Source organism: Venturia canescens, chromosome 3, assembly GCF_019457755.1.
Source record: "Venturia canescens isolate UGA chromosome 3, ASM1945775v1, whole genome shotgun sequence".
NCBI classification, from domain to species: Eukaryota; Metazoa; Arthropoda; class Insecta; order Hymenoptera; family Ichneumonidae; genus Venturia; species Venturia canescens.
In genome coordinates, this window is record NC_057423.1 from 16,531,883 (window position 1) to 16,548,311 (window position 16,429).

Here is a 16,429-nt window from a genome sequence, read left to right on the forward strand (position 1 = left end):
CTTTTTCTGCATCTAACAAGTGCTCCTGGTCACGTAGCTTGCATATTTCAACGGCGCGCTCTCTGCATTCCAAGGCTAGCACATCCATAACATTCAACAAGTAAATGCAGGATGCGGATGTTGAATAACTGTTTTCAGAACTTTATTTATCTTATGTGTCCTACAAAATATGAACTTTTGCAAATCGAGTTATCCATAGAACAATTAATTATTGAGTATTCGGTATCTAACATTTTTAGTGATCATGCACCTAACATTCTTAATGACAACCACGTATTTGTATCGTAGGATCGAATTGATGTAGCCTAGTTCAGAAAACCTGTAATTTTGATGTTTTTTGCTCTTCGATTATCTTTAATTTATAATTTTGGAGTTTCAAAAAATTCGAAAAACTTTTTGACCTTTTATGTTTGGTTATTAGTGTAGTTTTTTATGAACGATTTGTATATTAGATGGTATGAATTTTTGTGTAATGGAGAATGTTCTTAAAATATTGTGAATATTTTTATGTAACAAATGAATTGGCAACTGCATTCATATTTTATTTCGTTATCAACAACTTGTACAAAATACAATGCAACTTGTATTTGATGTTCGTTATCTGAACAAAAATATTTCAGAAATGCGAATATTTACATTTTCCCATTGGTTCGGCTGAACTGCAGACTAATGTCTGGATTTGAGTATTTTCTATCATCTAACAAACGCAGAATAGTTTTTTTTTATTCAAACGATGCTGGACCCAATTATGATCAATTCATAGCTGAGTCTATTTTTGGCATTACTTTTTGCACGTTTCGTAATTGTCCCTAGTTCTGGCAACATGCTCTTGGTTACTATTGTGCACAAGTGTTTTTCATTTGGAATTATCTTCAATCTGCCGAACTCTCTCTTACTTCCACCTCTCTTGATACTTCTTCCGTTAATTCCGTTCGGTTTTCCTCGTCATCTGTCTCATTCGGTTTTTCCATTTTTTTGTAACGTCCCTCGTCCGCATATGAGTAAAGGATTCCCAAAATTTCGTGAGCTTTCGTATACATATCCTCGACCGTCTGTGTACAAAACATGAAATCAATTGTAACATTCTGATTCTCAACTGGAAGATCGACTCTTGGAATAATTGCAGAATTTTTGCATATGTCTATTTTGTTTCGAATTTTTGGTAGAAGAGGAGGGAATCATCGGTAAGTACACATATAAAAATTACGAGTTGTTGATGTTTGTGCATCGATTGTTCCCTCTAGTTAAGATCGTAATTATTTTTGTATTTTCACTCGCTTCTATCCAATTGCTGGCTCAGAATCAAGGAAAAAAGCGTGTGAAATGACAAATCCGCAAGTCATTTCAGGATGAGGACTCCCCCCCCCCCTCTCCGAGAAGGGGAAACTTTTTTTCTATGAAAAGCTGCAAAATATGACCATTTCCCTCGAATATCGGTTTAAGACTCAATATTTATTTAAAAAATAAAATTTCTTCGGAAATTGGAAATTTTTTGTGATTAAAAAAATTGGCTCACTCGGTAGAGTCTCAGGACAAGTACATTGACAGCCCTGTCGACTGCTGGCCCGAGGCTCTCGCTAAGACTGTACTTTCTCAGAATAAAATGATTCGCGGTGGTAGGGGTAAAATCGGCATATTATTTTGTTAAATTACGAAGATCAGGAACCATTTAACAACTTAAAAATTGAAGTTTAAGCTATTTAAGAAATTCTCTTTTGATTGCGCCCAAAATCAGCATGATCGGTGGCATAATTGCTGAGAAAAAACTTTGTACGGGCTCAAGATTATACAAAAGTTACTAACACATTTAGAAATTTGACGTATCTGTATATAATACCATTAAAGGCCTCATGTCCCTGGGGCCTTCACGGCGGTATCGTGGACTGACGTCACATGCCAGTACCTCCACCTCGTCGCTATATAACCGAGATATTATGAAAAAGGGTTATGTTGTTTTGACAATGAGAAGTTCGGGATATGTGTATCGTGTGCTGGATAAATTTGTGGTGATCAGTTCATTGTGTCATTCTTTCCTACCGTGAATTGTTTCTAAACACAGATTTATTTGAATGAAACGGTAGATGTATCTAGATTTATTTGAATAAATAATTGGTTGAATGTAAATAAATTCCAATAATTTTTTTAAAACTTTTATCAAATAAAAGTGTCTAATCCAATGTATTTTTGTCATATTTTCTTACATTTAGTTTGGCTGTGCCCTCCAGTCCCTCTTTTCCACCTCTTTAGCTTACAGTGTGTCCATACCAATTTCTGTTCATTCTCTGGACAATATGTGTGTTGTGTATTTCTATTTCCTTATATTGAGTTCATCAACATAGTTTGAAGTCTTATGACAATAACTCTTCATGATCGCATGTTTATACACCCGAGTCTAAAAAAAATCTTTGTGCCAAGTAAATGCATTTATATTCACTTAAGTTGTAACATGATGAATTTGGAAATTTATTTCAGTATATCATTGGATGCTTTGTTCCTCGTGATATGGAAATTTGTATCTTGAAAATGCAATGGCGACACCTCAAGTTTGACAACATGATGAAGCGAAATGTATATTGAGTATTTCCACGCCATGTTTGCGATTGGCGTTATGGGTTGAAAAATTCATGTTAGCAAGTCTACACTTGATCATTTTTGGATGCGATCAAATATTTTATCTACGTATAATCACGGAGACATGCAAAATTACTTCATTTTGGTTGCTTCAACATGCACCATGTCCTTTACTTTTTTTCTTGAATGTAACATAATAACTTTAAAAAATGTGATTCAGGAAATTCTGAAATGTTTTTTCTCATCGTATCAAAGTTAATGTTTCTTTAAAGCCACAGATGTGCTAATCATTTCACTTTTTGGTTTCAACTGGAGTATAATATGAATGGAGAAATTCAAAAACGAAAAATTGAAAAGTTCAAAAAAATTCAACAAAAATAAAAAACAATCGAAAAAATTCTGTAAAGAAAAATAATAAAATTTCAAAAAAATTCATAAATATTGAAGACATTGAAAAATGTACTATCCAAGTTACATGTAGTATAAAAATGTATGATATCAATTGGAGGCCAAGTTTTTATTGATAATTTGGAATATTTATCCAATAAATTGAAAACTTTAAGGAAATTCATGATAATTATTTTCACGAAAAAAGTTAATGAAAAAAAAGTCATAACGGAAGTTACATGCAGTACTAAAATGTATTATATCAATTCGAGGTCAAGTATTTATCAGTTATTCGAAATATAATCTCCGGCGACAAATGAGCGTTGAGAATCCTTGTCGGGCTCACAACGTTTTATCAAAATTACTAAAAAATTAATGGAAATAAAATCATTAAAAATTCACATGAAAGTCATTCGTTACTTCAACAAGGTACACACTTTAAAGAATCGATTCTCCTCCGACTTTCAGGATCCCTTGGTATTATTCACAACATTCAACTTCGATTGGATCGGTATGTTCAAATACGTCTTAAACGTACTTGTCTGGCACATCACTTTTTATTCAAATTGCTCATTCGTAAACTAATCAAAAACGAAGTTAATGCATGTGTTAATATTATGGAACAGTAATTTCCGAGAAAATAATTTTCCTTCGAATCGCTCTTGTCAAAATGAAACGAAAATGAAAGATGAAGTTGATTAATCTATTTATATTATATGGAGTCATAATTCACAACAAAATCATTTTTCTACAAATTCCAGGAATCCACGTGTCGTACTCGACTAGTGATATTTATCAAAATGTGTACGTGACTATAGAAAAAAAAACATTGCATGGCTGAGTAGGTTTGAAAATTTCTAGTAATGCGCCTGATTATTTCTCATTTTCATTGGTTCTTACCGAATGGTATGTGTTCACTGAAGAAAATGAGAAGTGGATATTGCTATTATAAAAAATGGGCAAAAAAATTATTTTATAAAAAAAATACAGAACAATTCGAAAAAAATTTCACAAATCTTGAAAAAGCATTATCTTTAAAAAAAACTAAACTGTATCTCTTTTTTAAAGTGTCAAAAGAATCAAATAACAAGTAAAAAATAAAAACCGAAAAATCGCGCTTGAAATCATTTTGGAAACCGATGCCTCATTCTTCTTATTTGATTAGAAGGGCTAAATCAACTAAAAAAAATTCCATCTAATTTACGTGCAGCATTAAAATTTATTATATCAATTCGAGGCCAAGTATTTTCTAATAAATTGAAAAAAGTTACCATTTGAGTTACGTGCAGCACTAAAATTTATGATATCAATCGAAGGACAAGTAATTTATGAGTAACTCCAAATTTCAACATTATGGAACTGTTTTAAGAAGCTTTTAAATCCAAAAAAATCACATGCAAGCTAGTCATTTCTTACTCTATGATGGCAGAGACAATCGATTTTTTTCAGATTTTCAGGAGCTACTGATATTATTCACAATATTCGACGTCGATTGGATCGATAGAAATTATGTTTAAATATAAGTTAAAAGTACTTGTCCGGCCCATCACTTTCCATTAAACTTATTATATTTAAATAAAAATCAGGGCTTTTTTAGAACTGTTGGAGCACAAATATTCATGCAGAGGGAATTTAGAGAGTTATCTTCAAGTAATTTTCTCTTAATTGCACTAATTTAATAAGAATGGAAACAAATTGTCCTGTAATATACAAAAGATGTTATTGTGCATCGATAAATAAAAAACATTTTGCACATTAAATATGTTGAAGCTTCCAAAATAACTCCCCAGTTTGTATTGCTATGACGGCAGTGTTTACTTCTCACTTCTTCCAGCGAACGAATTTCATTCGGCATAACTAACCTAAATCGCATTTCAATAAATTTTTAACCGGATTCTCCCGTACAGTTTCGTTTTTTTATGATTGATTTTTATTTGATTTAAATGAAAAGTGATGGGCCGGACAAGTACTTTTAACTTATATTTAAACATAATTTCTATCGATCCAATCGACGTCGAATATTGTGAATAATATCAGTAGCTCCTGAAAGTCTGAAAAAAATCGATTGTCTCTGCCATCATAGAGTAAGAAATGACTAGCTTGCATGTGATTTTTTTGGATTTAAAAGCTTCTTAAAACAGTTCCATAATGTTGAAATTTGGAGTTACTCATAAATTACTTGTCCTTCGATTGATATCATAAATTTTAGTGCTGCACGTAACTCAAATGGTAACTTTTTTCAATTTATTAGAAAATACTTGGCCTCGAATTGATATAATAAATTTTAATGCTGCACGTAAATTAGATGGAATTTTTTTTAGTTGATTTAGCCCTTCTAATCAAATAAGAAGAATGAGGCATCGGTTTCCAAAATGATTTCAAGCGCGATTTTTCGGTTTTTATTTTTTACTTGTTATTTGATTCTTTTGACACTTTAAAAAAGAGATACAGTTTAGTTTTTTTTAAAGATAATGCTTTTTCAAGATTTGTGAAATTTTTTTCGAATTGTTCTGTATTTTTTTTATAAAATAATTTTTTTGCCCATTTTTTATAAAAATTTTGTTTTAAAGTTTTTTTCATGGATGGAATTATCAACAAACGAGGGACCATCAATGTACTTGTCCCAACCTTTTTTTTCCTAGGGGAAGTTTATGGTTTGATATCACGTCTTTTTTCTCAAAAGTTCCTTATTTATGTTCAGTTGACTATAGGATATTAGTTTAAATTTCTATGAATTATTTATGATTTTCGTCTTATAACGTTGGTTTTCACGAAAAAAGACCTATTTTTCGTCAAAATTGTACTGGACATATTTCGTCACAGGTCTGTCCTCGGACTTCGGCGATTTTTTCCCTTGTACTCTAATATGTTTTGTCAATTAAGAACCCAAGAGCACGGCCGCAAGCGGGTTGGAGGCCGGGATATGATTTTCGGCTTATAGCGTAGGTTTCCACGAAAAAAGACCTATTTTTCGTAAAAATTGAACTGAAAATATTTCGTCACAGGTCTCTCCTTGGACTTTGGCGATTTTTTTCCTTGTACTCTAATATGTTTTGTCAATTAGGAACCAAAGAGTACGGTGAAAAGCAGGTTGTAGGTCGTGATATGATTTTCGGCTTATAACGTTGGTTTCCACGAAAAAAGACCTAAATTTCGTCAAATTTGAACTGGAAATATTTCGATAGAGGTTTGTTCTTGGACTTTGGTGATTTTTCTCCTTGTCTTCTAATATGTTTTGTCCATTGGAAACTCAAGAGCATGTAGCAATGCGTGTTGCGGGCTGAGATATGATTTCCGGCTTATAACGTTAGTGAAAAGAAAGGAAAAGAGGAAAGATAGATCAAATTCAAGACACAACGAATCCAACAGAATTGGCCAATTTTAAATGTCGTTTTTGCATTCTGAATCTAGACATTTTCGTGTCATCCAAAACATGCTCCCGATGAAATATATTTCCAAAGTTTGCAAGTGGCCGCGGAGATCCAATTATGTACAGTTTGATAGTTGCAGAATAAAGGCACCCGGAAACATTTATTATGTCAGAATTCAAAGAAGTAAAAAAAACTGAGCATACTTGATTCAACAAAGCAACGGAATTCAAAGACGTTTAAGGTACCTGCATTGCTTGTGGAGGAAAACAATTTCATTTCAGGATAATTTAGAAATAAATTAGGAAATTCAGAAATTTAGCATAGAATTTAGAAAAAGGAAAATTAAGATAATTAGTAAAGCTGAAAACTTTTGTGATGAATTTTTGAAATTACATGTTACGGTTGGAGTAAAAAATTTAAATGATTGGCACACATGCTGCGACACAAAAATATCAAAGTTTGAAGGTATTCGCTCCATACTGCAGTAATACAAACTTCAATACTATTTGAAAGGAAACACTTTAAAACTTGCTGAACAAAGTTCCATTACATATTACCATAATCAAAGATAGGGGGTGATACTTAGCACATATACTTATCCACAGAAATTTCCAAATTCGCAGGTATCGGCTGCAATTCAATGTATCTGCGCAATGAGTTTGGAAGACAGCAGTTTCAAATCCATCCATAAATGAGCAACTGAAGACTTTTGTAATGAATTTTTCACTTCATATTTATGTTACGGTGGGAGTCAAAAAATAAAATGAATGGCACAGTATATAAATTTTATCGTTTGCAGATTTTTGCTGTATTTCAATGATCCAAATCTATAGTATTAGAGTGGAAAGTTGTTAGCAGTCATGATGTTACATTAAAATCACATAGCGCACATAACATTCAGAAATTCTGTAGGTTTCCATGATGTTGGCAGGTATTATACTTAGTCGCATCGAAAACTGAGCAACTGTACACTTATCGTAATGAATGTTTTCACCAATAATTCCACATTTGCAGTTTGCAGAATAGGAATACTCAACATACACGTCATTTCATAAGTATTGTTGTCAATATTTGTGTTTGCCTACCGCATTCCGACGATTCAAATTTTCATATTATCAGCAAAAAAAGCATCCCAAGACTTTTTGGAACAAGTTTCAAAATTTATTACTCGACAGACCAGGTGGAAAAAGAATAACTACACTTATATCAAGACCAGAAACTGTTTTGAGAATCTGTTGTACAAAATGTGCGATTGATGATCATAATTGGAAACCTTTTGAATCACGTTACCACAATCAGCATGAAGAAATAGTAGAAAATCATAGGACACATATTAGGCAAACAATTAATAATATGCATCGATCCGCTGCAAACCGATGGAGTCAAAACAAGGATCGGAAAGAGCAGAGCCATAGTTAAAAAGAAAAAAGACAGCGCAATTGAAAGAGAACAGAAATCAAAATTGTTTCATGTATCTGTGCATTAGTTTCTGAAGACAGTAATTTCAGATCTATTCAGAAATAAGTAGGTGAAGACTTTAGTAATGAATATCTTCGTTAATATATTCCAGTCGGAACCAAAAAGCTAAAAGATTGGCATACCTGCTATTTCACAGAAATATCAAAGTTCATAGGTACTTGCTACGTACCAGTTATACAGACTTTGGTGCTATAGGGAAAAACACTTCAAAATTACATGAACCACATTTTTGAAACTTATTATGACACATTCAAAAAAAAAGTGACAGATACGATGCATGTTGAAGCAAGCAAAATGCTGTAATTTTGTATGTCTCCATGGTTATCCGCAGACAAAATATTTGATCACATCGAAAAATGATCAGGTGTAGACTTACAGACATGAATTTTTCAACCCACAATGCCAATCGCAAACATGGTCTGGAAATATTCAATATACATGTCGCTTCATCACTTTGTCGAACTTTAGAGGTGTTCATTGCATTTCGAAGATACAAATTTTGATAACATGAAAATTAAGCACCCAATGACTTATTGAAATAAATTTCCAAATTTATCATGTAACAACTCAAGTGAATATATCTATACATTATTACATGGCTCAAAGATTTTTCAAAACTTGGGTGTATGAACAAGCAATTATGAAGGCTTTTTGTTATAAATATTTCAAATTATCTTGTTGAAATTAATATAAAAAAAATAGAAATATGAATATCTCTCGTATTGTCTGGAGAACAAATAGAAATTGGTATGACAATACACTGTAAGCTAAGGAGGTGGAAAAAAGGGACCGGTGAACACAGCCAAACTAAATGAAAGAAATTATGACAACAACACATTGAATTACTTGACCAAAGTTTTTTAAAATTTATTTGAATTCGTTTACACACAACCATCCACCTCTTTCTTTAATGTAATTACATAACATAGAATTTCTGTTTGGAAAGAACGTTTTAGAGGTTATAATGAACGAACGTTTTTTTTCTCATTGTTATTATTATTATTATTATTCAACACTAATTAGTCACGTCATTAATAATATCGATTCCTTCCACTTTTCAATAACCACTTTTATTTTTCTACACTCTGCACGCAACAGCACTCCGGCGGTCATAACCTCAAATGTCAACATGACGCGAAATCTCGCAAATTTGCTATCTATGTATATATTACGATATCGAAGTAGAACAGATAATTCTTAATTTTCACGACACACATTATTCACGTTTTCACTTCTCAATATTTTACTCACTCTCAGTACACTGTATGAGATCAATTAATCCACTTTTGAGGTTTTATTTATTATAGATATTATTGTCGTGAATTGGGCTCGAAACTTATTGAAACTTCATTTATGAAAAAAATAAAATTGATTATATCCACTGCTATTTCCAATAATGTTTTATTTATTTAAACGAAATTTGCAAATCTTGCACCGTTGATCCACGGGGCTACGATCGCAATCACTTTATAATAACATAACAGACGATAACAGACGGTATACAAGAAAACATTGAGGACTATCAGAAACTTTCTCATCGGCGATTGGTCGAGACGGATAGATTCTCACCGGTGATTGGTTATGATGGGCATCAAGAAGCCCTTGTATGTATCGGTCTGAACCCATATACGGATACATCAGCTGCGTAAATGTGTTGGTACTTTTTGCATAATCTTGAGCCCGTGCAAAGTTTTTTCTCAGCAAATACGCCACCGAGAATGCTGATTTTGGGCTCGTGCGACAGAGAACTTCTTAATTAGCTTAAAGTTCAATTTTCAAAGCCGTACATAACTCATGAGCTTCGCTATTAAAGAAAATCACATGCCAATTTTACCCCCACCACCGCGAATCGTTTTATTCAGAGAAAGTATAGTCTCGGCGAGAGCCTCGGGCCAGCAGACGACAGGGCTGTCAATGTACTTGTCCCGAGACTCTACCGAGTCTCTTGATACGAACTTGCGAACAATCAAGTTCAAATTACTTGGAGATATTATTTTTATTTTTATCCATTTTATTATATTTGTCATTATAGAACAGCCCTGATTTGTTTTCGAATGAGCAATTTGAATAAAAAGTGATGGGCCGGACAAGTACGTTTAAGACGTATTTGAACATAATTTGTATCGATCCAATCGAAGTTGAATGTTGTGAATAATACCAGGGAAATCAGGGGATCCTGAAAGTCGGAGGGGAATCGATTCATTAAAGTGTGTACCTTGTTGAAGTAACGAATGACTTTCATGTGAATTTTTAATGATTTTATTTCCATTAATTTTTTAGTAATTTTGATAAAACGTTGTGAGCCCGACAAGGATTCTCAACGCTCATTTGTCGCCGGAGATTATATTTCGAATAACTGATAAATACTTGACCTCGAATTGATATAATACATTTTAGTACTGCACGTAACTTCCGTTATGACTTTTTTTTCATTAACTTTTTCGTGAAAATAATTATCATGAATTTCATTAAAGTTTCCAATTTGTTGGATAAATATTCCAAATTATCAATAAAAACTTGGCCTCCAATTGATATCATACTACATGTATCTTGGATAGTACATTTTTCAATGTCTTCAATATTTATGAATTTTTTTGAAATTTTTTTATTTTTCTTTACAGAATTTTTTCGATTGTTTTTTATTTTTGTTGAATTTTTTTGAACTTTTCTATTTTTCGTTTATTGTTTCTATAGAATTTTTTTCCTGGTTCTAAATCTTTTTTCTATGTCATCCAGAAACAAGAGACCATCAATGTACTTGTCCCAACCTTTTTTTCCCTAGGGGAAGTTTATGGTTTGATATCATGCCTTTTTTCTCAAAAGTTCCTCATTTATGTTATGACGGTTATAGGATTTTAATATACATTTCTATGAATTATTTGCTTAGTACATTTTTATAGATTCCATTCTCATACGAACATTTTTTATGGGATAATCTTTTTCATGAAATTATCAGCAAATAAGGGACCATCAATGTACTTTTCCCAATCTTATTTTCCCTAGGTATGATGTTCGGATTATAGGCAAGAGTACGATTTCCGAGGCGCCAAGTTTTGACCATGCAGTCTTCATAATTAGCCCAAAATAAGATGTTTTTCAAGAGTAAAAAAAATCGAAATTTTGCCTTTAAGGGGGTGAAACGGGGGGTTGAAAGTTGAAGTATCATTATGATGTGTATGCTCCCTAATTTGGACCATGTAGCGCCCTTTTTTTTTATCGGAAATGATACTATTTTGCAGTAAAATGAAAATCAAAATTAAAAAAAATAAAAAAATTTAAGGGGGTGGAACGGTGATTTGGGGAAAATTCGTCGAAAACAATTCGTCAAATCACAATTCATCGAATCACAATCCTTTGAAAATTTGTCGAAAACTCGTTAGAAATACTGTTTTTGATTTTTGGGTGGGTCCGGAACATCACTCAATAGGGTTTGTAACGTTGAGGCGCGTTTTTTTTTTAATTTATAAAAATGTTGAAATTCATTTCTCCATTCGACACATCTTTGATGTGTGTGCGGAATCGTTGGGTGGGTTTAAAGCACCTTCGGTGTGTGTACGGAATAGTTGGGCGAGCTTGGAACACCTGTGATGTGTGTGCGGAATCGTTGGGTACGTTTGAAGCACCTTCGATGCGTGTGCGGAATCGTTGAGCGGGTTTGAAGCACCTGCGATGTGTGCGCGGAATCGTTGGGTGGGTTTGAAGCACTTTCGATGCGTGTGTGCGGAATCAATCGTTAAATCTTGGCCCATACGAAATCAAGAGACTCGGTAGAGTCTCGGGACAAGTACATTGACAGCCCTGTCGTCTGCTGGCCCAAGGCTCTCGCCGAGACTATACTTTCTCTGAATAAAACGATTCGCGGTGGTGGGGGTAAAATTGGCATGTGATTTTCTTTAATAGCGAAGCTCATGAGTTATGTACGGCTTTGAAAATTGAACTTTAAGCTAATTAAGAAGTTCTCTGTCGAACGAGCCCAAAATCAGCATTCTCGGTGGCGTATTTGCTGAGAAAAAACTTTGCACGGGCTCAAGATTATGCAAAAAGTACCAACACATTTACGCAGCTGATGTATCCGTATATGGGTTCAGACCGATACATACAAGGGCTTCTTGATGCCCATCATAACCAATCACCGGTGAGAATCTATCCGTCTCGACCAATCGCCGATGAGAAAGTTTCTGATAGTCCTCAATGTTTTCTTGTATACCGTCTGTTATCGTCTGTTATGTTATTATAAAGTGATTGCGATCGTAGCCCCGTGGATCAACGGTGCAAGATTTGCAAATTTCGTTTAAATAAATAAAACATTATTGGAAATAGCAGTGGATATAATCAATTTTATTTTTTTCATAAAAGAAGTTTCAATAAGTTTCGAGCCCAATTCACGACAATAATATCTATAATAAATAAAACCTCAAAAGTGGATTAATTGTTCTCATACAGTGTACTGAGAGTGAATAAAATATTGAGAAGTGAAAACGTGAATAATGTGTGTCGTGAAAATTAAGAATTATCTGTTCTACTTCGATATCGTAATATATACATAGATAGCAAATTTGCGAGATTTCGCGTCATGTTGACGTTTGAGGTTATGACCGCCGGAGTGCTGTAGCGTGCAGAGTGTAGAAAAATAAAAGTGGTTATTGAAAAGTGAAAGGAATCGATATTATTAATGACGTGACTAATTAGTGTTGAATAATAATAATAATAATAACAATGAGAAAAAAAAAGTTCGTTCATTATAACCTCTAAAACGTTCTTTCCAAACAGAAATTCTATGTTGTGTAATTACATTAAAGAAAGAGGTGGATGGTTGTGTGTAAACGAATTCAAATAAATTTTAAAAAACTTTGGTCAAGTAATTCAATGTATTGTTGTCATAATTTCTTTCATTTAGTTTGGCTGTGTTCACCGGTCCCTTTTTTCCACCTCCTTAGCTTACAGTGTATTGTCATACCAATTTCTATTTGTTCTCCAGACAATACGAGAGATATTCATATTTCTATTTTTTTTATATTAATTTCAACAAGATAATTTGAAATATTTATAACAAAAAGCCTTCATAATTGCTTGTTCATACACCCAAGTTTTGAAAAATCTTTGAGCCATGTAATAATGTATAGATATATTCACTTGAGTTGTTACATGATAAATTTGGAAATTTATTTCAATAAGTCATTGGGTGCTTAATTTTCATGTTATCAAAATTTGTATCTTCGAAATGCAATGAACACCTCTAAAGTTTGACAAAGTGATGAAGCGACATGTATATTGAATATTTCCAGACCATGTTTGCGATTGGCATTGTGGGTTGAAAAATTCATGTCTGTAAGTCTACACCTGATCATTTTTGGATGTGATCAAATATTTTGTCTGCGGATAACCATGGAGACATACAAAATTACAGCATTTTGCTTGCTTCAACATGCATCGTATCTGTCACTTTTTTTTTGAATGTGTCATAATAAGTTTCAAAAATGTGGTTCATGTAATTTTGAAGTGTTTTTCCCTATAGCACCAAAGTCTGTATAACTGGTACGTAGCAAGTACCTATGAACTTTGATATTTCTGTGAAATAGCAGGTATGCCAATCTTTTAGCTTTTTGGTTCCGACTGGAATATATTAACGAAGATATTCATTACTAAAGTCTTCACCTACTTATTTCTGAATAGATCTGAAATTACTGTCTTCAGAAACTAATGCACAGATACATGAAACAATTTTGATTTCTGTTCTCTTTCAATTGCGCTGTCTTTTTTCTTTTTAACTATGGCTCTGCTCTTTCCGATCCTTGTTTTGACTCCATCGGTTTGCAGCGGATCGATGCATATTATTAATTGGTTGCCTAATATGTGTCCTATGATTTTCTACTATTTCTTCATGCTGATTGTGGTAACGTGATTCAAAAGGTTTCCAATTATGATCATCAATCGCACATTTTGTACAACAGATTCTCAAAACAGTTTCTGGTCTTGATATAAGTGTAGTTATTCTTTTTCCACCTGGTCTGTCGAGTAATAAATTTTGAAACTTGTTCCAAAAAGTCTTGGGATGCTTTTTTTGCTGATAATATGAAAATTTGAATCGTCGGAATGCGGTAGGCAAACACAAATATTGACAACAATACTTATGAAATGACGTGTATGTTGAGTATTCCTATTCTGCAAACTGCAAATGTGGAATTATTGGTGAAAACATTCATTACGATAAGTGTACAGTTGCTCAGTTTTCGATGCGACTAAGTATAATACCTGCCAACATCATGGAAACCTACAGAATTTCTGAATGTTATGTGCGCTATGTGATTTTAATGTAACATCATGACTTCTAACAACTTTCCACTCTAATACTATAGATTTGGATCATTGAAATACAGCAAAAATCTGCAAACTATAAAATTTATATACTGTGCCATTCATTTTATTTTTTGACTCCCACCGTAACATAAATATGAAGTGAAAAATTCATTACAAAAGTCTTCAGTTGCTCATTTATGGATGGATTTGAAACTGCTGTCTTCCAAACTCATTGCGCAGATACATTGAATTGCAGCCGATACCTGCGAATTTGGAAATTTCTGTGGATAAGTATATGTGCTAAGTATCACCCCCTATCTTTGATTATGGTAATATGTAATGGAACTTTGTTCAGCAAGTTTTAAAGTGTTTCCTTTCAAATAGTATTAAAGTTTGTATTACTGCGGTATGGAGCGAATACCTTCAAACTTTGATATTTTTGTGTCGCAGCATGTGTGCCAATTATTTAAATTTTTTACTCCAACCGTAACATGTAATTTCAAAAATTCATCACAAAAGTTTTCAGCTTTACTAATTATCTTAATTTTCCTTTTTCTAAATTCTATGCTAAATTTCTGAATTTCCTAATTTATTTCTAAATTATCCTGAAATGAAATTGTTTTCCTCCACAACCAATGCAGGTACCTTAAACGTCTTTGAATTCCGTTGCTCTGTTGAATCAAGTACGCTCAGTTTTTTTTACTTCTTTGAATTCTGACATAATAAATGTTTCCGGGTGCCTTTTTTCTGCAACTAGCAAACTGTAGATAATTGGATCTCCGCGGCCACTTGCAAACTTTGGAAATATATTTCTTCGGGGGCATGTTTTGGATGACACGAAAATGTCTAGATTCAGAATGCCAAAACGACATTTAAAAATGGCCAATTCTGTTGTATTCGTTGTGTCTTGAATTTGATCTATCTTTTCTCTTTTCCTTTCTTTTCACTAACGTTATAAGCCGGAAATCATATCTCAGCCCGCAACACGCATTGCTACATGCTCTTGAGTTTCCAATGGACAAAACATATTAGAAGACAAGGAGAAAAATCACCAAAGTCCAAGAACAAACCTCTATCGAAATATTTCCAGTTCAAATTTGACGAAATTTAGGTCTTTTTTCGTGGAAACCAACGTTATAAGCCGAAAATCATATCACGACCTACAACCTGCTTTTCACCGTACTCTTTGGTTCCTAATTGACAAAACATATTAGAGTACAAGGAAAAAAATCGCCAAAGTCCAAGGAGAGACCTGTGACGAAATATTTTCAGTTCAATTTTTACGAAAAATAGGTCTTTTTTCGTGGAAACCTACGCTATAAGCCGAAAATCATATCCCGGCCTCCAACCCGCTTGCGGCCGTGCTCTTGGGTTCTTAATTGACAAAACATATTAGAGTACAAGGGAAAAAATCGCCGAAGTCCGAGGACAGACCTGTGACGAAATATGTCCAGTACAATTTTGACGAAAAATAGGTCTGTTTTCGTGAAAACCAACGTTATAAGACGAAAATCATAAATAATTCATAGAAATTTAAACTAATATCCTATAGTCAACTGAACATAAATAAGGAACTTTTGAGAAAAAAGACGTAATATCAAACCATAAACTTCCCCTAGGAAAAAAAAGGTTGGGACAAGTACATTGATGGTCCCTCGTTTGTTGATAATTCCATCCATGAAAAAAACTTTAAAACAAAATTTTTATAAAAAATGGGCAAAAAAATTATTTTATAAAAAAAATACAGAACAATTCGAAAAAAATTTCACAAATCTTGAAAAAGCATTATCTTTAAAAAAAACTAAACTTTATCTCTTTTTTAAAGTGTTAAAAGAATCAAATAACAAGTAAAAAATAAAAACCGAAAAATCGCGCTTGAAATCATTTTGGAAACCGATGCCTCATTCTTCTTATTTGATTCGAAGGGCTAAATCAACTAAAAAAAATTCCATCTAATTTACGTGCAGCATTAAAATTTATTATATCAATTCGAGGCCAAGTATTTTCTAATAAATTGAAAAAAGTTACCATTTGAGTTACGTGCAGCACTAAAATTTATGATATCAATCGAAGGACAAGTAATTTATGAGTAACTCCAAATTTCAACATTATGGAACTGTTTTAAGAAGCTTTTAAATCCAAAAAAATCACATGCAAGCTAGTCATTTCTTACTCTATGATGGCAGAGACAATCGATTTTTTTCAGACTTTCAGGAGCTACTGATATTATTCACAATATTCGACGTCGATTGGATCGATAGAAATTATGTTTAAATATGAGTTAAAAGTACTTGTCCGGCCCATCACTTTCCATTAAACTTATT

At 33.1% G+C, this 16,429-nt stretch overlaps 1 protein-coding gene across 3 annotated transcripts in view; it reads right to left on the reverse strand.

The window, feature by feature from the left end:
• Positions 1-521: 521 nt before the first annotated feature.
• LOC122408309 (uncharacterized) overlaps positions 522-16,429 on the reverse strand; it is a 270,669-nt gene continuing 254,761 nt past the window's right edge. For all 3 annotated transcript variants that reach the window (XM_043415020.1, XM_043415021.1, XM_043415019.1), the window contains exon 6: positions 522-1,052. In XM_043415020.1, the coding sequence (XP_043270955.1) occupies positions 873-1,052 (180 nt within the window). In that variant the 3' untranslated portion in view covers positions 522-872. The remainder of the gene's footprint in view (positions 1,053-16,429) is intronic.